The following is a 24296-nucleotide window of genomic DNA, read 5'->3' on the forward strand; positions in this document are numbered from 1 at the left end:
TATAGATGGTAAGCTCCTGCGAGTAGGGCCCTCTTCCCTCCTGACCTCCTCTTTTCATTATCTATGCTTTCTATGAGCCAGCTATGTTTTGCAACTCCTACCTGGGCTCTCTGCCCCTGGACCCCATACCTCCCTTGTCTTTGCACCTCATTCATCATCATCGTCATCATCATCACCATTTATATATATAGCGCCACTAATTCTGCAGCGCTGTACAGAGAACTCACTCACATCAGTCCCTGCCCCATTGGGGCTTACAGTCTAAATTCCCTAACACACACACACACACACACACACACACAGAAACACAGACTAAGGTCAATTTGTTAGCAGCCAATTAACCTACCAGTATGTTTTTGGAGTGTGGGAGGAAACCTGAAGCACCCGGAGGAAACCCACGCAAACACATGGAGAACATTTCTTATTGTCCTGTAATGTTATGTACTATTGTATGCTCTCTGTACAGTGCAGCGGGACCTTTGTGGTGGCCTATAAATAAAGGATAATAAATAATAACACAACAAATGTATGCCACTGTACACAGCCATATACTATATCACATTGATCACACATTATGGAAATCTGTCACTCAGCATTTGTAGACATGATCAGTGTTTTTTTCCAGGTACAGCATTACGTACATTGAATACATGACATGATTGTGCCTTTTGTGTTACACACATACCTTGTGTTACACAATCTATTTTATGTCAACATTCTAAAATCACAAACATTTGTGATAAGTTCAGCAAGATATTCTGTCCCTTGCTTTTCACAATACTTTATGGAATTATATTAATATTAATTAAGCTTGAATGTGATAGATGTCCTTTATACACGTGACATAGTAAAATATCCTTTCACCAGGTCTGTTTCATTGTCCTTTATTTTCAACTTGGATCTAGCACTGTAAATTCCTAATTCCAGGTAGTGTCACTTTTCCATACATGAAAATACTGTTCTCATCTCCCCGGTTAAGTTTTCTTACTAAATTCTTCTCATAAATTAGAGGGTGGTAGGCACCAAAAGTGCATGCTTGGTCATAGAAACGTTGGTAATAATAACACCGGTCAGTTTGACGGAAGGATGGCAGAAACTCGTAAACATTCACTTCATCACAGAGATTCATCATCAACAGGATCCCTGTGTAGAGATGCAGAGAGAGAAAAAAATCAGTCGTACTCCTGTAACATGATTGTGGGAAGCTGTCTGTACTGTATTCTGCTGCATTTAATCTATTAAATGTTCAATCAATGTCACTATGTACACCTATGTATGATCAAGAGATGATTTGCAAGTTTAGTATGTGCTAAAGACAGAAAATAAGAGCTTACTCCACTTTTACTACATTAGGATTTATGAACAACAGACATTCCGGATACACACTGCTTCTTTTGTATACAAGCCGGTGATAGTCATCTTATCAGTACTGATAATACTGACAGTTAGTGTAACGACATTACATGTTGGATACTGACATGTCCAACAATAAATAAATATAGACTCACTATAATAATGACAACTCAAGTATCCGACAGTGTTCACCTAGATTCAGAACACAACAAATCACAGCACGGCGTTTTGACGTCATTTTTTGACAACTCACTCACATCAGTCCCTGCCCCATTGGAGCTTACAGTCTAAAATTTCCTAACATACATAGACTGAGAGAGACCACTAGTATGTTTTTGGAGTGTGGGAGGAAACCGGAGCACCCTGAGGAAACCCACAAACACATGAGGAGAACATACAAACTCCACACAGATAAGGCCATGGTCAGGAATCAAACTCCAGGGCTGTGAGTCAGAATTGCTAACCCCTAAGTCACCGTGCTTATATGCCCTATATACTATTTAATCACTTGATTGTTGTTTGTTTTTATTGCCGTTAAGTTGTTTATAGTCACTTAATAAATTACTGAACATACGTTCCACTGGGAACACCGTCTTACTCTGCCAACCTATGCCCTTCACAGACACTGAGGACTGGATTTACTAAGCTGCGGGTTTGAAAAAGTGGGGATGTTGCCTATAGCAACCAATCAGATTTTAGCTTTCATTTATTTAGTACCTTCTACAAGATGATAGCTAGAATCTGATTGGTTGCTATAGGCAACATCCCCACTTTTTCAAACCCGCAGCTTAGTAAATCTAGCCCTGAGGCTTTCCCTAGGACAACAACTGCATTTGTGCTGCACCATGGACATTTTCTGCTTTGTTTATGACTTCCTGTGTACTCACCAAGTGACCCTGATGATGGAGGGTTTGGCTGGATTAACTCTGGTGAGTTCTCCTGAATTATGTTCCACAGTTGCCAGGAGCTCTTTGGGTTCAGGATGTAAAAAGGCTGCTGTGGGTTCTGCTTTCTATATTTACTGTATCTTTCAAGGAACTGATATTCCTGTTTATAAACCTGAGAAGTATTATGAGACGTGTTGACAATGCACAATGTAGTAGAACAATAAACAGAGTAAGCACAATTAACACCATTATATATAAAAAGGTATTTGAACCATGTTTGCTTAACACCTGCAAAGATCTATTGTAAAATTGCACTGCTGTTTTATAAATTATTCACCTAATGCAATCAAATGACTGTATATTTGATAATATAAGAAGAAACTTAGCACATACCTTTGCCAGCTTGTCTGTTTGTGTAGACTCCTATAATAGTCTATTAATATCTGCTATTAATCAATGTAAAAGGTTGAGCTCTCATAGGCAGAGGCGGATTGTCATACTGGGATATCGGGGCTTGTACTGAGTAACCTGGGGACTGCAGCAGTTTTATAGGGATTTCAATATTCCAGAACTACAGCCCCATGCAGATTCAACTCTTTTATATTGTTAACTAGCCCAACATGTCTGCCAGAGGGGGATGTAACACAATAGGCTTCCTATTGGCATGTGGTATCAAGTTCCACTAGTCTGCTGGTGCAATACCAGCAAAATACCTAGTGCCAAATATTTTGTTTACAATCTGCTCATGCTCGTCGTGTTGGGGTCACATGAAAAAATAAGATTTCCCTTTGTGAAACAAGATTTATACATGAGCTTCAATCAGTGGGCAAAACTCATGCACATTGTGTTTCTGAGTTAGGCTAGGTACACACTGAAGAATTTTCCGACCAACGTGTTATCTCAAACGATTGTACCTACAACTGAAAGTCCGATCAGTCTGACGATTCATGCACACACACTGACACGATTTACCTTCAGATCTGTGCTCTTCATCTGGTCCTCTATTTTTCGGAGAATGACCGCACAATATTCATTCATTCATTATTGTCACATTGTCACACTGATTAAAACCACCTTGTTATAGCTATCCACATGTCCTGACAAATTTCGTTAGCTTCTGTGACTCTGAAACAAAACATTCTGTCTCAGAACGAACAAATGAATTATTCTTTCTACAGCACTCTCTACATTTATTCACCGGGACATTCATCGCTAGCATCGGCTGAAAAGAACACGACTCTGTAAACTCTATGGAGATTGTGAGCATAACTAGATGATCGGTCGGTGTTTGGTCGGAAAATATTAAACAGCACAACCAACCAAATGAAATGATGATCAGCACGTTGAGACGACTTTAGCTCATTGTGTCACTATACACAATCACACGATATCTGACAAAACGGTCGGATGTTGGCTGATTGGAGGTTTTTCATGCAATCTTCGGGCCAGTGTGTACCTAGCCTTAGTCTGAAGCTGCAGAGTCTTCTACCCACAAAAGGAATTGATTTTCACAGGTTATAGGAGGAGAACACAGACACTTTATTTACTTGTGCATGCTCACATCTTTTATTATGAGCTATTGAAGACATAAATGAGCAGTATTTTATTGAAATTAATGAAGGGTAAGACTTTGATCCCACAAAAGGACGCACAGAGAGGTTTTAGACTGGCAGTTCCAAAAAGTGTAATGGGTTGGGCACCTATGTATGTGCTAGATGGACAAGTAGGTGCATTAACTGTGGAACACATTTCTTTTTTGTTCTTAAATTACTTTCCATGCAATAGTTTTGCAATATTGGAATTAGGTTACGACAAGAAGATGCAGTTCAAATCCTGATTTAGTTAACAGGTAGCGTTAAAATAATTCCCTTGCGCCTGTTACAGTCAGTTACAGGGCGCATTTGATCATCTTAGTCACTCCTCCTATTTTCATAATATCAAAATTAGAATTCAGATTGATTAGGTCAAATATATTGTTATATAAAAATGTCTTCTAGGAGAATATTTTTTAAGTAACCTTCCTTTCTCGCTACTAGTAGAACCATAAGAGTCACCTACAAAGTTCTGCAAATATTCAACTCTACCAGCATCTGCAATGCTCACTTCTCCCTGTCTGTAGTGTAGGCATTGGATAAATGCAATGGAGTGGATTGGACTGTTATGCACATTGGTGTATTAAAGTGGTGCCAACTCTTGGACCTTCTCTCATTCTTATGACCTGTCCTCAATGTAGCTAAACGTGCAGGAATAGGCGCACACACGGGGTGTCCATTTAATCCATGTAGCACTGACCACACTATAGAGAAGTGCCACGGCTGCTTCTCTCTGTTTTCAGAAGGCTGCAATAGTTTAAACTGACAGAAATGGAACTGCTGCGCATACCCATCCACAGCAGATCCTCCAATGTTCCTTTGCAGAACTGAAGATGCCTGGACTTAGTAGTGTGCAGGCTCCAGAGTCGCACTTATGGAAGTAGAGATGTTGCCTATAGCAACCAATCAGATTCTAACTGTCATTTTGTAGAATGTACTAAATAAATGATAACTAGAATCTGATTGGTTGCTATAGGCAACATCTCCACTTTTTCAAACCCGCAGTTTAGTAAACGTACCCCATGGTCTTTTCAGCCAATGCCGGCAATGACCATGTCCTGGTGACTAATTGTAGAGAGTGCTGTAGATGCAGTCATTCGTTTGTTCATTCTGAGACTGAATATTTTGTTTCAGAGTCACAGAAGTTAACGACATTGGTTATGACATGCTATAACAAGGCGATTAATCAGTGTGACAGTAATGAATGAAGCATATTGTGCTGTCATTCTCTAAATGACTATAGGACCAGATGAAGAGCACAGATCTGAAGCTAAATCGTGTGTAGTGTTTATGCATGAATCGCCCTACAGGTCGGACCTTCAGTTGTAGTTACTATCGTTGTGGATAACACATTGGTTAGAAAATTCTCCAGTCTGTACCTAGCCTTTAGGTTGCCCAAGACCGGACAACCTTTAAGTTTTGCGTTTATGCGCATGATTCTTTGTGCTATAGTAATATAATAATAATGTTTATTTGAAACATTTCGTAAACAAAATAATTTACAAAAAAAAATATGTATTATACGTCAGAATTACAGAATTGTTCTCTTCTTTCATTGGCTGTGCATAGGCTTGTACACTATTTTAGAGCACTATAATTGATACTGAATGTGTGTTTAGTAGTTATGTAAATTATGTGATTGGCAGTATTTGCCGGAAAAAAAGGAGTCTGTCATGCGACCCATTCTGTAAAATACTGGGCTTGTCACTAAAAAATAAAAAAAACAGTACATATTTAAGCTATCTATAATTCTTGAAGAAAGGAGGTGGACAAAATGACCATACAGCAAGATCTGGTATCCTGACTGTGTGTACCACTATTGATGTGTGATGTCAGATATGTTACCTCCAGCAAGGCATCCTGGGTGATTGCAAACTCAGATGTCTCCTTACCTGGTGTATATCTGCTTCATATGGTGCTGGATCCCACATTACCAATATTCCCTTCTTATACATCGGGTTGTCCAGGAAATTATACTGAGGCAGAGTAACAATCTGAAAACATGAGGAACAATAAAAAGGATACATTAAATTCATGCCTCTGATAAGTCAGTAATGTTAAGGTTATTTTAGACCTCACCAACATTACGAGCCTGATTCATGTTCATTTATAAAAAAGCATGGAGCGCTAGTATTAGAGCCGACTGTGCGATTTATAACCAGCTCTTGAACAAATCACATCTGTAGTGTTATATTGTGATACAAGGTCTCAAGATTAAATTGTCATCCCCAAGGGTTTTTATAGGCTATTTCCAACATTGCTATTGCCTAATTTTATCCTATAGTGAAGAGTGACTTGTGTAATATTTAATATATGTTTTTTTCTGATAACATTACCATTGTTAGACAACTTAGTGCTTGATTGCATTTATTATTAGTGCTATGTGAGCTCAAATTTTGTTTTGTATAATTATTTGTTGTAAACTTATGCTTTAATAAATGTGTTGTTTTATTTATCCATAGATCTATAGCTTTTTGTGCATATAATGATAGCTGTTGTGCGCTGAAGTATATTTATTTTCACTTTATTGTTTATTGTTTGAGCAAGTTCTTCATACAGCCTGGGTCTATTCAAATTTTTTTAATTTGATTCTGACTCTCTTTTCTATCGAGACCAGAGTGAAGATATAGTGATCTATTTTGCAAAAAATATACCCTGGTATAAATATTGGAGAATGCTGTAGTGCAGTGTTGGCTAACCTGTGACACTCTAGGTGTTGTGAAACTACAAGTCCCAGCATGCTTTGCCAATATATAGCAGCTTATTGCTGGAAGGGTATGCTGGGACTTGTAGTTTCACAACACCTGGAGAGTCACAGGTTAAGCCAGCACAGCTATAGTGCATCTAATTCGGGATGTCTAATCATTTTAACAAGATTAGCCCTTCCAGGCATAGTCAAGGGTAAATTTCTTCATTTGTGCCTAAGATACTTCATCAGGGTTGAATTTTATCCAAAATGTAGTACATAAGATTATTGGAAAGCCAGTTATCCAAAACCTTAAATTTAATTGTGCACTGTGAATACTGCTGTGCTGTTTACTGAGGTAAGCTTCCCCAGATTGGAAAGATATTGGACTTTAACCAATTGATCTCTAGGCCTGAGAATTGCCCAAACCTATCAACCACTTGAAGAAGGATATTTAAGGAATTATTTGCATATCGTCAGCATACAATGCAATAACTCCCCTCTGTTCTCCTGTCTCTAAGCCTTATATATCTAAACTGCTTTTAACCAGACATGCCAGAGGCTCTATTACTACAGCAAATAAGATTAGGGACAATGGGCAGCCCTGGTGAGTGCCTCTCCCCAAATGAACTAGTAGAGATATAGCCATTTACAGAAATCCTTGCAGTATAATACTATAATCCAGCTAATAAAATTAGGAACTAACCCAAAACATTGCCCATGTGAAAACCACGATGACTCTGTGGACAGGGTTACATTGCTTCAAAACCAGACTTTAGGCTGGTACACACTACAGAAAATTTCTCCCGATGTAACATCTTTAACGATTTTACCAAAGACAGACAAAAAAAGGCCCAATCATCATGGCGATTCATGTCTATACACTAAACACGTTTTACACAACTAACATTTAGATCTGTGCTCTTCATCTGTCATTACCATCACATGAACTGATTGTGACTGGGCAGCACGGTGGCTTAGTGGTTAGCACTTTTGCCTCACATCTTTGGGGTCATGAGTTCGATTCCCGACCATGACCTTATCTGTGTGGAGTTTGTATGTTCTCCCCGTGTCTGTGTGGGTTTCCTCCATGTGCTCCAGTTTCCTCCTGACACTCCATAGCTTTATGTATGACCTGCCATCAGCCACTACCTACAATCTTGCTGGATGGAGCATAGTGTATGGAAATTGCAGTTCTCTGAATCTATGCTTTATCTGGGTAAATTGGGCCTACTCTTTTGCACATTCAGTGACCATTCAGGAAAGACCACATTTTCACCCTTTAATAAATCAGCCCCTAAGGCTAGGTACACACTGGAGTTTTTCAGCCAACTATGGGCCAATTACCCGATAAATGACCACTCGGCCACATATTGCGTTAATGTGTATACTTACACGATGAACGACAATCGTTCCAAAGTGCCAATTGTCGTTTCCTTTGGTTGGTCACATTGTTTAAAAATCTCCTTCCAAACACTTTCCGATCATGTAGTGTGTATGGACTCAAGATCATGATCTCCATAGAATTTACAGAGTCATGGGAATAAATGAATCAAGCTGAAGGTTTGAAAATGTGGAGATGTTGCCTATAGCTACCAATCAGATTCTAGCTGTCATTTTGTAGAATGTACTAAATTAATAATAACTTGAATCTGATCGGTTGCCGTAGGCAACATTTCCATTTTGTCAAACCCGCAGCTTGATAAATTTCCCCCATGGTCTTTTAAGTCGATGCCGTCAATGAGCATGTCCTGGTGACTAAATGTAGAGAATACTGTAGATGTAATAATTTGTTCATTCGTTCTGAGACTGAATATTTTATTTCAGTGTCCCAGATGCTAACGAAATTCATAATGACATGTGAAAGGTTATAACAAGGCGGTTAATTAGTGTGACAGGAATGAATGAATGACTATTGTGCTGTAATTTGTTAAAACGACTATAGGAACAGATGAAGAGCACAGATCTGAAGGTAAATCGAGTGTAGTGTGTAAGCATGAATTGCCCGACTGGTTGGACCTTTGGTCGTAGGTACAATCATAGATAACACATTGATTCGAAAATTCTCCAGTGTGTATCTAGCCTTAGTGCATGTCCCTTAGTGCATGCAAAATCATAAATGAAGGATCCATGACCAACATTGTCTCATAAGCCCACTAGTGTGTGCACTTATGGAGTATTCAGCATAATGAATCATATGTAACAAAAGTTTACTATTGATACACTCAAAAATGATTTAAGTCCAACAATTGTGCTTTCCTGCCATCCTTAAGGTCAATTATGTTCTCTGTTCATTCACATCACTTCTAGTTGGCAGCCACTAGCACTAGTTCTGTCTACCACACCGTAAAATCTACCAGAGGTGGAGGAAGGGAAGGCGTGAAGTGGATTGAAGTGGAAGACGAAGGGGCAGAAGTTGTGGCATAAGAGGACAGTGGGTTGTGCGGGCAGATAAGAGAAAAAGGAGGTGGAACAGATGGGAGGGGGGACAAAGGCACACACACAAAGGAAGGGACAGTGACACACATGGGGAGACAGATACATATAGAGAGAATAACACATAGGGGGGCCAGAACATACACACACACAAAGGGTGAAACAAAGACAGGGGGTGACAGAGACAAACACACAGAGAGGCAGGAGAGAGCCCCAGACACAAACAGAGGGTGAGACAAACATGGGGTGGGGAATAGAGCCAGGGGTGAGCAGTGGAGAAGAGCCAAAGCTATTCAGATTGCCTTCTGCCATGACCACACAGAACACAGTAAAAGGTCCAATGGATGAAACCGGGGGGCGACAAGGAAAAGGAAGTGGAAGTAGAGGTGGGGATGCACAAGTGCACAGCAGTAGGCAGTGCCTGACTAAGTAGATGGCCATGCACTGCCTCTCTAAGGCAACAGGTAGCATGTGGCTCAGCCTACAAAGATGCTACACCAAATAATTGAATTTGTGACCAGCCAGGCCTACCCCTGCCACCCACATAATGTCATGGGGTGGCCATCGGCCTACTGGGATAACTCCTGGTGAGTCTATGACCAATCCGCCCCTGAATGTGCTACTCCAGGCTATGCACCTTTGCAAAAAGAAGCATTGTTGATAATACAATAATAGAACCATATATTCCATTTGGTATGTATGCCATACCAAACTGAATATAAGTCTGCTGACTACTGCCTGTCGGATGGAGGCCATGGAGGTCTGACTGTAAAGGAAACTTCTCCTTTCTTATCTTTCTCAATCTCTCTGCTGCCTTTCATACCATGACCACTACCTTCTTTTGCAAACTCTCAAACTTATAGGCTTTTTTACACTGTCCTCTTCTGGTTTTCCTTTTACCTCACCAACTAATCCTTTTCAGTCTCCACATCTGACACCACATCCCCCCTCTTCCCTTACTTGTTTGAGTTCCCCAAGAATCCGTTCTTGGCCTCCTGCTCTTCTCCCTCTATTCCTCCTCCCTCCTTTGGCCTCTAGCACCACCTCTATGCTGATGATACCCAAATCTATCTTTCATTCCTGACCTTTCCCCTTCCCTTATGTCTGGTGTCTCCTGCTGTCTGTCGGCCAACTCATCTTGAATATCCCAGCACTTTCTTAAACTCAATATTTCTAAGACTGAACTAATCATCTTTCCCCCTTCCAGGGTTCCCTCACCCCCTCCCCCCCCTTCACACTTTCTGTTAATAACACTAGCCTCCTTTCTGTCCCTCAAGTCCAATGCCTTGGGGTCATCCTCAACTCCTCCCTCTCCTAAAAACCTCACCTTCAGTCCCTCTCAAAATCCAGCTACTTTCACCTCCAGGATATATCTAAGATATGTCCCTTTCTCACCACGGAAGCCACCAAAACCCTTATTCACTCCCTTGCAATCTCTTGTCTTGATTACGGTAACCGCCTTCTCTCTGGCTTACCTAACTTCCACCTTGCCCTCCTTAAGTCTATCCTAAATGTTTATGCCCGCTATATGTTTCTCTCCCATTGCTCTATCTCTGCCATGCCTCTCTGCCAATCCCTACATTGGCTCCCCATGGCCTTCAGAAACTCTTCACCTTCAGAGGTCTCAATCATCACCCCCCCATATCTCCATCCTCATCTCTACCTACACTCCTTGCCATCCACTCTTCTCTGCCAATGACCAGCGCTTCACTACTTTACTGATTACCTCTTCCCAAGTCCACCTCCAGGACCTGGCACAGCCTGCTCCCTAGGTGTGGAATGATCTCCCATGGCTTATTAGGTTCGTTTCTACTCTCAAAGGCTTCAAGCATGCCCTTAAGACTTATTTCTTTATTCAAGCCTATCAGCCTTCCCCCTAACTCCCTTGTCTCGACCTTCACCCCCACTCATCCAGTGGATGCCACCCTATTTGTGTCTTCCCCTTTCCTTTAGGATGTAAGTTCTCACGAGCAGGGCCCTCATTCTTTCTGTTCTCCTTCTACTATTCCATCACTCTCTGTACCTCTGTTTTCTTGAACTCAAGCCTACTTCACTCTGGTCATTGGCATCACTCTCACCCACTGTCCTGTAAAAAATTTGATCTGCATTATCATGTTATCTGTATATTATTTCTTTATTCATTATGTCTAGACTTTGTATTTTGTTTTCCATGTATCATGTAATGTGTTATGGATCATTACGTTCTCCATATGTCGTGTAAGGCAGAGTGGACCTTTTGTGGTGGCTTATAAATAAAATATAATAATAATAATAATAACTATGTTTTTATAATTATGTATATATATTCAAATTGTACCCATGTGCCAATGTAGACTCTAATACAGTAAGTAAAATAAATAAATAAATCACTTAATTGTGTATACCTATCTTTGGAATACTGTAAAGGATACATTTAAATAGAGGTATTTATAAGAGATCTGTCTCTTATAAATACCTGATTATGAAACTATGAAGACATTTCACAAGTAGAAAGACTAAATGTAAAGAGTAAATAAAGTTTATAAAATAAATTCAGAAACAGAGTTAACTGCCCTGATATATTACCTATAGTGTTAATGAGCATGAGTACCTGCAACAGACTGATTAACTTGGCCTGCAACAGACTGATTAATTTATTCTGGGATGTTGTAAGTCCTTAATTAAAATGTGTCAAACCTTTAACTCTCAGATCCGTGAAGGAACATGATCAACCATATCATTCCATAGACCTAAAAAATGAGTCTAACAAACTACATCAAAAGAAAGTCTTTTCTAGAGCTGGGGCAGAATTCTAACTCTAAACTCTAGACTCTAAAGAGTAACCCTAGATCTACACATAATATCGAAAGGGACCAACACCCTTCACCCAGATAAGACTTGTTCCTGGAGAGTAAAGTATTATGGCCCCAACTGCTGCCAATACTTGGGATCTAAAATGCGCTGGTAAAAAGGTGAGAAACATCCAAGCATAGTGCTGTAGGTCACCTGGACAGAGTGGGACATAATTACGCCATTTCTCTCATCCCCACCTAAGCCACATTGATTTTAGGAAAACAAGATGCATTAAGAGGACAACCATGAGTCTTGTATATTTGCTTTCTTCTGGTAATCTTATCAGATACTATTCATGTTTGTGCTCTCAATAGCTTTATGGATGCTATGTTGCAATTTCAATCAAAACTTTATCTAAACCAAATGTTGAATTTGCATTCATGTTCCCAATCACTCCAAGGTTTCCTTATCATTTTCCAATGACAGATTATTGCCACACATTGTACAAGAAAAACAACATTGTAAGGAAAAATCTTGTGAAAAAAATCATTTTGTGTAGTGGAAATGGTCACCCCCCCCTCCCCCCCACACTGCAAGTCAAGTCTCTAAAATGTGACTTTACCAACCATTTATCATATATATGCCTCAAGATCTCATTTTAAAATGAAACCTCGCCTACTCTGTTCTTTTCACGGAACACCATCATTCCACCCAACCCCTCCCATTGCCTCTCTCTTGCTGCCATATTGCTCCATACAGTTATGTAGTTTGGTACAAATCTAGACGCACTTGCGTAAATTGAGGCAGGAAGCATCTCTATTAAGAATTTTGTTCTATGAATTCACCATTTTGTGTATCGTAAATTAGGTCCTATGTGTACATGCCGTGGAGGTTACTTTCATTCTTACCTGGGAATTTAACACACGAAATGTTGTTTTTGATCCCACATCAGTCTGAAATCCATCAGTAGGAGCTGCGTTGAATCTTAGAACAGCATCATGGGAGTCTTCAGACATAAAAAGATAAGATCTGAATCCATAATTTGTGTTTGTACTTTGGAGGGATGTTTTTTTCAATTGCATGATTAATATTATGCATTTTTAAATGTAGGTTTGTACCTCTATACTTAAGCTTAACTCCTACTAGCCCAAACACTTAATAGCTGAAACTTGTACAGTTCAGCTCCCACAAACAGTAGGACTGGCTCATGTGTCTTGTCCTTAGCCTACAGCCCCTTACTCATTGGCATCAAAATCTGCTATTGTTAGTAAAAGCTTGTAAAAGGTTTAAAAATGGAACCTATTGGTTCCAAAGAACCCATAGCACTTGCTCTTCTGGCTGCACATGGTGCAAATATGCAATATTTGTGAGCTTGTTCTATTTACTTGTATCCTTCCACAACTGCAAGCACTGGTAACCTCCATATGTTGTGTCACTGGCTTTTTTCTAAAACCAGTGGGTAACCAGCCTAAGACAAGACAACAGGTTTGCTGTGTAGATTCAACTGCATTCTATGCACATATCAAATCCAAGGACAGCAAAAATAAATCTTGGAAGAGCACTTTGAAAAATGGATTGTGTTATAAAACTACAGCATATCATAGAAATACTTATGTCATCATCACAGAGAACTCACTCACATTAGTCCCTGCCCCATTGGAGCATACAGTCTAAATTCCCTAACACACACACAGAAAGACTAGGGTCAATTTGATAGCAGCCAATTAACCTACCAGTATGTTTTTGGAGTGTGGGAGGAACCCACGCAAACACAGGGAGAGCATACAATCTCCACACAGATGGTCACAGGCCATGGTCAGGAATTGAACTCATAGCCCCAGTGCTGTGAGGCAGAACTGCTAACCACTTAGCCACTGTGTCTGCGTAACAATTGAAGATCTCCAGAACAAGTGAAACTTTATCAACTTTCTTTCAACATTTAATATATTACATTAGAAAGTTGGTAGATTGCATGCAAACTGTAGTATTGTAAAAGTAGTACTTTTGTTAGAAAAACTTAATCAAACTCTGTAAATACAGGCACTTCAAGTGTGTCCTGTTATGGGTATACAGGGATTATTTACACATTTTTACTCACCGATCTCCTGTCCAAGTCCTGAGGCTGTCATGGATCCTGCTGAACTTACTACAGCACATCGTCCAAGTTTGCCCACTACCTCCTCAATCCTCTTCTTGGGTAAATATTGGCTCCAAGACTTGGCACTGGCAGGAAAGTCAGAGCTCATAATGGTTGTCATGTTTACTTTGAATTTAAGCTGACACATAAGTTCATGTGGACTGAGATCCAGATTAATTTTCCCCTTGAAGCTCACACTATAGTTGTTAAATGCTTGGAAATTTCTCCGCACCTTCTGTAGTCGCAAGATAAGGTCCTTGGATGTCATCTGCTTAGGCCAGAACTTGGCCCCATTTCTCCTATGTAAGATATTGTTCTCAATTCGGTTCAATATGTTTTTCATGGTGACTGCTGGCGGCTTGATTTTCTGCAGTATTCTTGGCACAATTGCCTCCTTCTCTGTAATATTTCTATCCAATGAAGTCTTCAACCTCTCAATTGTATCCCTTTGTGAGTAGACCTCATAGTTCCAGTCTGAGACAACTTTGAGTCCACCCTTTATGTCAACATTTTTTAAATGTATGAACATGTTCAGGATGAGTAACCATAAAAGGAAAAACATTACAGTGGTGATCAAACGTATTTTACCATTGCAGCGAATCATAATCACACAGGAGGAGAGGGAATATATTGTTGTATAAGACCTAGAAAAAAAACAACCAAAGAGTAATATCAGAAATGAAATGTAGTCATTATATTAATCAATCAGAAGCATTATTGGAAATAATTCCAGACTACCATATGGATCGTTTGCCCTGGAAGCTGTACTCACTTTGTTCACATGTGGTAACAGGTCCTAGCTGTGTTCTGTGAGGCTGTTAAACTGGAGTTCACCTAGATGTCTTTCAGGCTAATGTCAATGTACCCTCCCCTCTCTGGTTAAATTCAACCTCACTACTACTACACACAGCCTCTTCAATCGTCATCACTTGTCACTTGCACTCTCTCACTTCTGCACCACAGACATGTTGTTAGACAAATAACTCACATGACACCACAAGGGAATGTTTAACAAGTATATTGCTTTTTAATTCACTCTGTTAAGCATGCAACATTGCAGAAGTGTAGCACACTACAAATGCAAGAGGTCACAGACCCTATTATGGATCCCCATAAAACCAGGTGCTCCAAGATGTTCTCCCGTTATACTGTAGTTTACACCAGCACTAAAGATATTGTAGATTCTCCACTTAATCCTTATCTAGAGCGCTCCATTCACTGTGTGAAAATGTGCTCCATTTGTATTTGTCTATGGTATCTAATTGAGTCCTATTGCTGTGGGTCCCATCATTTTAAAGTAAGCACAAAAAGGGCCAACAGTATGATATAATGCATGTTATGTCAAAAGCTGTAAAAATTCATAAAAAAAGTCTTGTTTGTACTAATCCTTATATTCAGGGGGCATTAGGTATCTGAATTCTAGCCAAATAAGCACTGTGAGTTGAAGATTAGCAATTTAATACTTGTAAAAAAGCAAGATTGTCCTGGTAAAACTGAGATTTGTGGGATGCTACATAGTGTGCATTTTTTGCCTAGGAAATGTACAATAGTGATCCCCCCTTATGGCAATTTTATATTTCACTTTATAAATCATCTTCAAATGGAGTAATATTGTAAACTACAGAAAGTTTTGCTGTGTGTAAACATTAATGACATTGTGTAAACATTAATGACATGTACTAAAGAATTTATATAGTGTGCTATTGCAATAGGGAAGGTGCCAGGGCCAGTGGTAAGCAAGGTGGGGGACTACTTGGTAAATATTTTGGCTTAGGGGTGCCTTGAAAATTTTTTGGAGACCCTAAGGGTGCCTTGAACTGCAAAAATTTGGAATCCACTGGCCTAATGAATAGTCCATACATCAGCCACTTTGTGTGCACCACTGGTACCTTTATGTTCATGCTGCAAATTACTGCAGCTATAAATGACTACTCCAGGTTCCAGTAAAGTGGCAAAGACTATTACTAAAGCTGGGCACACACTACAGTCTTTTCAGCAGATTATCGTGCAATCAAACGATAAAAGATCGTTCGGGCCGATATCTCATTAGTGTGTACATGCCAATGATGAACGATTATCGTTCTAAAGCACATCATATTATTTCTTTTGATTTTTAAACCAGGACTAAGATGTCGTTCAACGCTGGAACAATGCCGTTCCAATTCTGCAGTGTGTGACTGGCAGTGTCCATAGATCTCTATGGAGTGTGAAAAGTCACCATCTTTTCACCCTATGGCTATAACAGATGAAGAGCACAGATCTGAATGTAAATCGATCTGAATGTAAATGTGTTTAGTGTTTACGCATGAATCGGCATGCTGATCAGGACTTTTTTTTTAGCCATTAAAGATATTGCATTGGGAGAAATTTTGTATAGTGTGTACTCAGCCTTACAGTTACTGGCCACCGGATTGCTGTCCACAACACATCATAAAAGTGACATCATTAGAAATTTCCCTATGGCTAGGACAGTAGATCTCCCCTTGCCGTAAAAAAATAGTAACGCAGGATGAACAATGAACATTATAAGAGTTTTAAAACATTTTTGGTAATTGCTAATAGGCTGATGCAATTGATATGTTGCTTTCATGCAGGTGAAGATGTGCAATATTTCTTGGATGCTTGTACTTATCCAAACAGTTCAAAATGTGCTATAATATAAATCAGATATTCGACACCACCACAAAAACTAATAAAACCTGTTTATTACTATATCTGTACAAATGTATACATTACAACACGTGTGCCATTAAATCATTATAAAAAAATTAATTCAAATTAATGAAAACATTTGGTTGCTTTCACGTGTTCTAGATTTTCTCCTGTTATAGCGCTGACAGAATCAGAATCTGTTTTGTACCAAATTCCACGTGTAACATTAGCTTGATAAAAAAAAAGAAATGACAACGTGAACACAAGTGGACTCACCAGAGATCCGCCTAGTCACCACGTCTTAATTGATGAAGTGATGTTTAAATCCTAAAACTTGGACATATCTGCTCCCCCTTCAGATCCAGTCACATTAGCACACCTCTCATTTACGTGCTATAACCAGCAGCTATCATTAGAGAAGATCAAACTGTGCCCGTACCAAAAGGACAATCTCTGTTTCTAATCAATTGAGAGCGAGCAGTGTATTTAAAGTTTGGTGTGAAACTTTGTACATTGGTGGGAATGACCTATAAAACCTGTGACAGATAAACAGTCAGGTGGGGGTGTAAAAATAGATCCGGTGCAGGAAGGAACTGAGAGGAACAACCAAACTCTCACTTCGATTTAAAAACTATTTACTTTGCTAAAAAAAAAAGAAATGAAAGGAGAATAGAGGAGTTTTTTTTATACGTTCTTACTGATTTTATTTCAAGTTGACGCCTGGGTTAGAGATCTGCTTCTGTCTTGCTATAAAGACATCTGCGAATCACGCATACAGAATGAGGATTTCATAGTGTACATCTTGTGAAAATTACAAGTGAAGTTTGGTAAATTCCCTTCTGAGAACTGTGTTGCTGGTCCTGCTCCGCTGAGCTGAGCTCTGCACTTACAGGGGATAGATGTGTGATCAGCAGCCGCTTTCAATACTGAGCTCAGCTCCGCTTTGCAGTGAATACATCCTGCCCATTGACTGTACACGATGTCATACTGTGCTGCACTCTGTATATTGGGGGAACGATAAATCATCATCATCATCATCATTTATTTATATAGCGCCACTAATTCCGCAGCGCTGTACAGAGAACTCATTCACATCAGTCCCTGCCCCATTGGAGCTTGCAGTCTAAATTCCCTACTATAGACACACACACACAGGGAGAGACTACTGTCAATTTTTGATTGCAGCCAATTAACCTACCAGTATGTTTTTGGAGTGTGGGAGGAAACCAGAGCACCCGGAGGAAACCCACACAAACACAGGGAGAACATACAAACTCCACACAGATAAGGCCATGGTCAGGAATCTAACTCATGAAACCAGTGCTGTGAGGCAGACATGCTAACCACTAGCCCACTGTGCTGCCCTATGACTACAGGAGAGTGTAAGGGAAGGAATACTAAAGGGGGGGGGGGGGGGGTGATGAAGAGGGGAGAATGCTGAAGGGGGAAGAATGATGAAGGGGGAAGTATGCTGAGGGGGGGGGGGGAATGATGAAGGGGGGAGTATGCTGAAGGGGGGGGGGGGAATGATGAAGGGGGAGTATGTGGAGGGGGGAGGAATGATAAATGGGGAAGTATACTGAAGGGGGGAGTAATGATGAAGGGGGGAGTATGCTGAAGGGGGAGGAATGATGAAGGGGAAGTATGCTGAAGGGGGAGAAATGATGAAGGGGGGAGTATGCTGAAGGGGGAGGAATGATGAAGGGGGAAGTATGCTGAAGGGGGAGGAATGATGAAGGGGGAAGTATGCTGAAGGGGAAGAAATGATGAAGGGGTTAGTATGCTGACGGGGAGGAATGACAAAGGGGGGAGTATGTTGCCTCCCACACTCCAAAAACATACTGGTAGGTTAATTGGCTCCTATTAAATTGCCCTTAGTCTCTTCTTGGTCTGTGAGTGTGTATGTTAGATTGTAAACTCCAGAGGGGCAGGGATTGATGTGTATGAGTTCTCTGTGCTGCACTGCGGAATTAGTGGCGCTATATAAATAGATGATGAGTATGCTGAAGGGAGAAGGAATAATTAAGGAAGGCGTATGCTGAAGGGAGAGGAATGATGAAGGGGGAAGTATGCTGAAGGGGTGAGAAATTATGAAGAGGGGGAGTATGCTAAAGGGGGGGGGGGGGGAATGATGAAGGTGGGAGAATGCTTAAGGGGGAGGAATGATGAAAGTGGGAGTATGCTGAAGGAGGAATGATAAAGGTGGGAGCATGCTGAAGGAGGAATGATGAAGGGGTAGCAATGTTTAAGGAGGAGGAATGATAAAGGGGTAGGAATGATGAAGGGGGAGGAATGAGGAAGAGGGGTGATTGATAAAGGAGAAGGATGAAGTGGTTAACATATGGAAGATGGGGAAGAGAGAGAGCAGGGAAATAGGGAAGATATGACTGAAGTACATTCATTCACTTTGTTTCATTATTTAAATAACAAAATAGTATAGGAATTGTCTAAAACATATAACAGCATTATAAATAATGTCTGCAAACATCTGAAGCATATTTAAATACGTTGTTCAGCAACACAAAATCTTGTTTTTGCATGTGAATGCAATACGAGGTGCATTACTGCAGCTAGCCCACATTCCTCAATGGAAAGAACCACCCAGAACGTTGAATTAGAAAGATCAAATTGTTTGCAGTTGATGACATGTTGACATGTTAATACATGTGTGCACCTACAGTATATAACAAAGGTTTTGTGGACATGACACTAATTTGCACTGTGAGCCTTGTATTTGCAATTTTGACCTTTATTAGGTATATGCAGCAGTGGCAGAGAAATTCTGCATCTACTCACTTGTTTTAAATTGTCAATGCAGCTTAGTCAGCATTTGGACCATTAGCACCTTTTTGAAAGTACTATGCATGTTTTCACATCTGCTTTTATTGTGTACATTTTATGTCCCTGTTATATGTGCGTCCTCTTAACCTCACTGTCCTGCGCTGTGTATATGAACTATAATAAGAATAGAGGGAAATAGAGAATCCTGAGCAATATGCATCATGCATAGTTTTTTTTTGTCTGTGGTGCAATTTAAAAATAAAACTGGTTTCTTCCTCTTTCAGTCTGCATTTCAGTAACGTGTCCATCTATGATTAGTTTTATTCACATGATGCAGAGACACAAACAGTGCAATAAAATGTGTACAATGCCATACTTTATGCCTTGCAGTACAGTGTCTGTATTCTTCCAATATACATGTCCATTGCTTTAGGCATCTAATGTACCATGTGACTCGGTGCCTGCCATATTAGGGGTCTACTTATTACAGGATGAGTACTGAACATTCAATAAAATGGAACTGTTTAAAGGATCTAGGGCAGGGGTGTCCAACCTTTTAGCTTCCCTAATTGGAAGACGACGAGTTGGTTTGGGCTGCACATAAGATACACTAACAATAACGATAGCTGATCATCCAAAAATCCATAGAAAACATAGTTAACATATATATATATATGAGAAAAAAAGTGATATATATATATATATATATATATATATACACATATATATATATATATATATATATATATATATATCACTTTTTTTTTCAAATCCCCCTATACTTACATTTCAATCGCCCTGTTCAAAAAATCCTCTCTAGTTATTATACTATAATCACTTTTTGTATTGTTTCGATGCAATATCAATAAAGTGCATTTAAGCCAGGCATTGTATATCAGGGTGCCCTGACCAGGCCTGCGGTACCTGACATATACATCACTGTGACCCCAAATTATGACCTGTTTTGCTAATTACACCACTATGTTAGTTAAGGGATAACAACTTATAATAATGGGCCAAAGAGAATAATATATAATGCCCCATTAGTATTACAAGTAGAAGTATGTAGCAGGGAGATAAGGTCCATGATGCTCCAGGACCAGGTGACTTTTATTCACTGGTCAGCGACCCTTGAAATAATAAAAAAAAATCCCCCTTAACTTACCTTTTAATCGGTTTGTTCTCCTGTCCTCTTCTCTTTTTTACTCCAATTCTGTGCTGCTGATTGTTCTTCTCGCGCGGGTGTCTCCTCTGTGCTGCGCTCCGCACTGGATGTTGGGCGCGATGACATCACGCTCAACATTCACTGCGAGCACCGCACGGAGGAGGAGACAAGGGAGGGAGCCGGAGTACCAGCTGACGTGACCGCGTGACCGCAAGGTAAGTATTTTCTTTTCTTTTTTTTTGCAGGATTTTTTTTTCCATTAACAGTGCTGCCCCCTTGCCACAACCAAAACTCCTTCTGGGCCACATTTACAGGCGTGCTGGGCCGCATGCCTGATCTAGGGCCTGATTAGTATTCTGTTTTGCACATAAGTTAAATACTGACTGTTTTTTCATGTAGCACACCAATACCTGATAGCTTATTTGTACAGTGAAATTTAAAGTTGATATTTGTGTGCTACCTGAAAAAAACAGTCAGTATTTAACTTAAGTTTCTCAAGTTAAGATCCTTAATGAATCAGGCTCCTATTTACCAAATATGTATGTGCCTTAAAGCCTGCAGAAATGTCTGTTTCCACAGGATTAAGGCACTTTTTAGTATATAGGCCAGCTAACAATAGTGTAGCACCGGAGATATCACAGATATCTCCAGAATTCACTGAATTGTCTTTCTCCATATCCTCTATGGGAACCAATTTAACAAGCTCTGAAAAGCTTAGCTTTGTTAACGCTATCTCTCACACTATAATGGAAGCCTTGCTGTAGAGGGATCTTCTGATCCTGCCCCTCTGACAGGGGCAAGCTGGGCTGGGGGGTAGGGGGGCATCTGCTTTCCAGACCGGTCCCATAGTGGGCTACCTTGGGCTGAGTCACTGAGCCACCTACATTTTTATTCCTTTAAAATGTTCCTAATGGGCTGCTGAGTTGGGACTTGTCCACCGGGCTAATATTTGCCAGCCCTCCCTTGCCCTCTGACCACACCCCCAAGTCCAACATTTGTGTGTATGAGCAGCCTTATGGCCAGAGAGAAAATCTGGAACCCGGAAATACAATTTTTCGCAGCTGCGATCAGTGGCTAGAAAGTAGCTTTTTACCATTCGCTGGGGCAGCTGCTTATCGAGCTTCAGTCACTTAATAAATTGCCTGTTACTACATATGCAAATAGCACCGATTAGAGATCTTAGGTAGTGGGTAAAATTTGCAAAGGGTCTTAAATAGACTCCTAAAAAAGAAATATGTTATTTATATATATATATATATATATATATATATATATATATATATATATGTAAGGTTTAATTCCACTGTTTTGATAAACTGTTCATTTAAAAGCTATATATGGGAATTTCTTCATTTTACATACCTAAAAGGATTTTTTTTCAAAATAGTATTGCTTACTGTGTCCTTCTCCACATGTACTGCGAGCACTCAAGGAGGGTTTATATTACCTAGTAAAGCATAGGCAATTGCTTTGGACAGGTGTCTGGACAAGAAGTACTGAATGGCCTATGCAAAATCTAAGGTATTGCAAGACAACCACAGGAGAATAAGTAGGGTGATACAGTGTATAGGAACCATAGTTCCGGTTGCCCTGGGCCAAAAGCCACAGTCATCCCCAGCTGAACAAATGATGTCCATAGCTGAACACTTTGACAGATTTTGAAGTTTATGGATTGGATCATTCACTGATCTTTAGTTGAACAAATAATAGCTGCTCATAGCATTGCACTTATATACTGAATGTATATTGTCCTGGTATGACAATTTACAATGACAATCCTATCCTATACTGTAAATGAATGACATTGGAAATAGCAGGATAAGTGCTGAGTTAATAAAAAATATTTTTATCATATTATCATGTAACCTTACCTTTGACCACTTTGTCCAAAAATCACCTGTTTAAACTAAGAGCATGAGTTTTAGTGAACCCCTTGATGACCAAAGGCATATTATATGTTAGTAGCCAGCTCAGTATTGTCACTTTGCACACTGAAATAATCAATTGTCTTATAATGACAATAATTTTTAGTTCACTCTAAAGAAACTGGGGCTGCTTCAGTGTTGGCCGCAAAATCGTAGGTGCAAATTGCATTCATTAAAAAAACTTTAATTGCTGATATTTGTGTGATACCCGAGCAGGTGTTGTGTGTGTGTGTGTGGGGGGGGGGGGGGGGGGGTGTCTAACAGGTATGTATCTTGAGCTTGAGACCAATATAACCTTCAATGTGAAAAGAGACCTCTCATTCTGTGGATCTACTATGAAGTACTCCCCCAGGGCAGGTTGGCAGTGGTTCCCCAAGCTGAATAAAAACTGACTGAAGACCAATGCGCAATTTAATGTAATATATGGCAGCAGTTAATTAATCAGCTCACCAAGAGAGCACAAGGATTTTCTGTTTAAATGTGTACAAGTGAATAAAATCATTTGAAAATTGCATCCCGGAAAAGATTCACAGCGGTCTTAATTGTCCTGCCTGAACTTTTCAAATTATTTCTTTAATTTGTACACATTTCATTCATTTAAAGAAGCGCACCTTGTTTTCATTAATTTCTAGTTTCTTTTTTGGGAGTCAGACCACTCCAATCAGGTGCTGCAAGCTTTAAAATTGGAGGCTCAGGAAAAGTTTTAATTGTGACACCATGAATATACATTTCTTACACATGCTAGGGCCACTAGGGACTCACCTACAGGAGATGCCTTGACGTTGGCAAGTGAGCTTATCCCAATCTAACTATAATCCTGCCGATTTCACCTCCACAATATAGCTTGTATCAGACCCTTCCTCTCCATCGATGCCACCAAAACTCTCATCCACTCCTTGATTATTTCCTGCCTCGATTACTGCAAGTACTGCACTGGCTCCCCCTCCACCGCAGGATCCTCTTGAAACTCCTCACTCTCACCTACAAAGCCCTCTCTAACAACACTGCTTTTTATGTCTCCGATATCCTCTCCATTCATGCTCCATCTCGACCCCTTTGGTCAGCTAACGACCACTGCCTGACCTCTCATCTGGATACCTCATGTCATACTCACATTCAAGACTTCTTCCGTTCTGTCCCCCTTCTCTGGAATGATCTCCCTCGCTCTATCAGGCTATCTCCTAGCCTGCACACCTTCAAACGCTTCCTTAAAATCTATCTGTCCAGGGAAGCTTACCCTTCCTCTGTCTATCCTATCCCTTGCCCGTCATGATTCCTCTTCACCAATCTTAATACTCCTCACCCTCCTTCTCTTTCCCCCTCTGATCATCTGTCCACCTGCTCATTTTCATCCTCCAGTCCTCCACTTCCTCCACCGCCACTTCCTGCTTTGTGTCTCTTGTTTGTCTGCCCCTCCCCTCTATATTGTTAGCTCTTACGAGTAGGGCCCTCTTATCCCTGTGTCCTCCTCCTTTTGTTCCTTTCCCCTCGGCTACCGTACTCGATTTCCTCATCTCTAAGCCCCTACCCTTGATTATTATTATTATTATTAATATTTATTTATAAGGCGCTACAAGGCATCCGCAGCGCCGTACAGAGACAAACAAAATCACAATACAATGGGAGACAGCACAGTACAGTAAACACAGAAACTCAGTACGCTCAATGCACAGCTAGAGAGGGTGGGGAAAGGGGAGGGAGGATCCGAAAACGACGGGGCCCAAGAAGGGGGGCGCGGAAGACAGGGAGACCCCCAGGGGGGAGGAGGGAGCGAAAGTGGACGTGGGGTGGAGGACCTTTGAGGAGAAGTAGCTGGAGAGCAGAGTTAGAAGTGGTGGAAACAGGAGGAGAGATGGCCCTGCTCAGAGGAGCGTACAATCTAAGGGTCTCATCTTCTCCCTTGTCTTTTC

General features: G+C 40.3%; 1 protein-coding gene across 1 annotated transcript; it reads right to left on the reverse strand.

Annotated features, from left to right (window-relative positions):
• Window positions 1–529: 529 nt before the first annotated feature.
• LOC142143665 (beta-galactoside alpha-2,6-sialyltransferase 1-like) lies at window positions 530–17037 on the reverse strand. Its single transcript, XM_075201688.1, has 6 exons — window positions 16792–17037; window positions 13825–14507; window positions 12635–12732; window positions 5725–5826; window positions 2241–2412; window positions 530–1143 (listed from the first exon to the last, which is right to left on the reverse strand). The coding sequence occupies exons 2-6, from the start codon at window positions 14465–14467 to the stop codon at window positions 902–904; spliced, it is 1257 nt and encodes a 418-aa protein (XP_075057789.1). The 5' UTR covers window positions 14468–14507; window positions 16792–17037; the 3' UTR covers window positions 530–901.
• Between the last annotated feature and the right edge of the window lie 7259 nt (window positions 17038–24296).

This window comes from Mixophyes fleayi, chromosome 3 (genome assembly GCF_038048845.1).
Source record: "Mixophyes fleayi isolate aMixFle1 chromosome 3, aMixFle1.hap1, whole genome shotgun sequence".
NCBI lineage: Eukaryota > Metazoa > Chordata > Amphibia > Anura > Limnodynastidae > Mixophyes > Mixophyes fleayi.

Coding starts and splice junctions, on each gene's coding strand:
- LOC142143665 (XM_075201688.1), bottom strand. CDS start 14,467: ATGATTCGCTGCAATGGTAAAATACGTTTGATCACCACTGTAATGTTT. Junction 12,733..13,824: donor AGGACTTGGACAGGAGATCG/GTGAGTAAAAAT, acceptor TTATGTCTGAAG/ACTCCCATGATGCTGTTCTA. Junction 2,413..5,724: donor ATGAAGCAGATATACACCAG/GTAAGGAGACAT, acceptor AATACTTCTCAG/GTTTATAAACAGGAATATCA.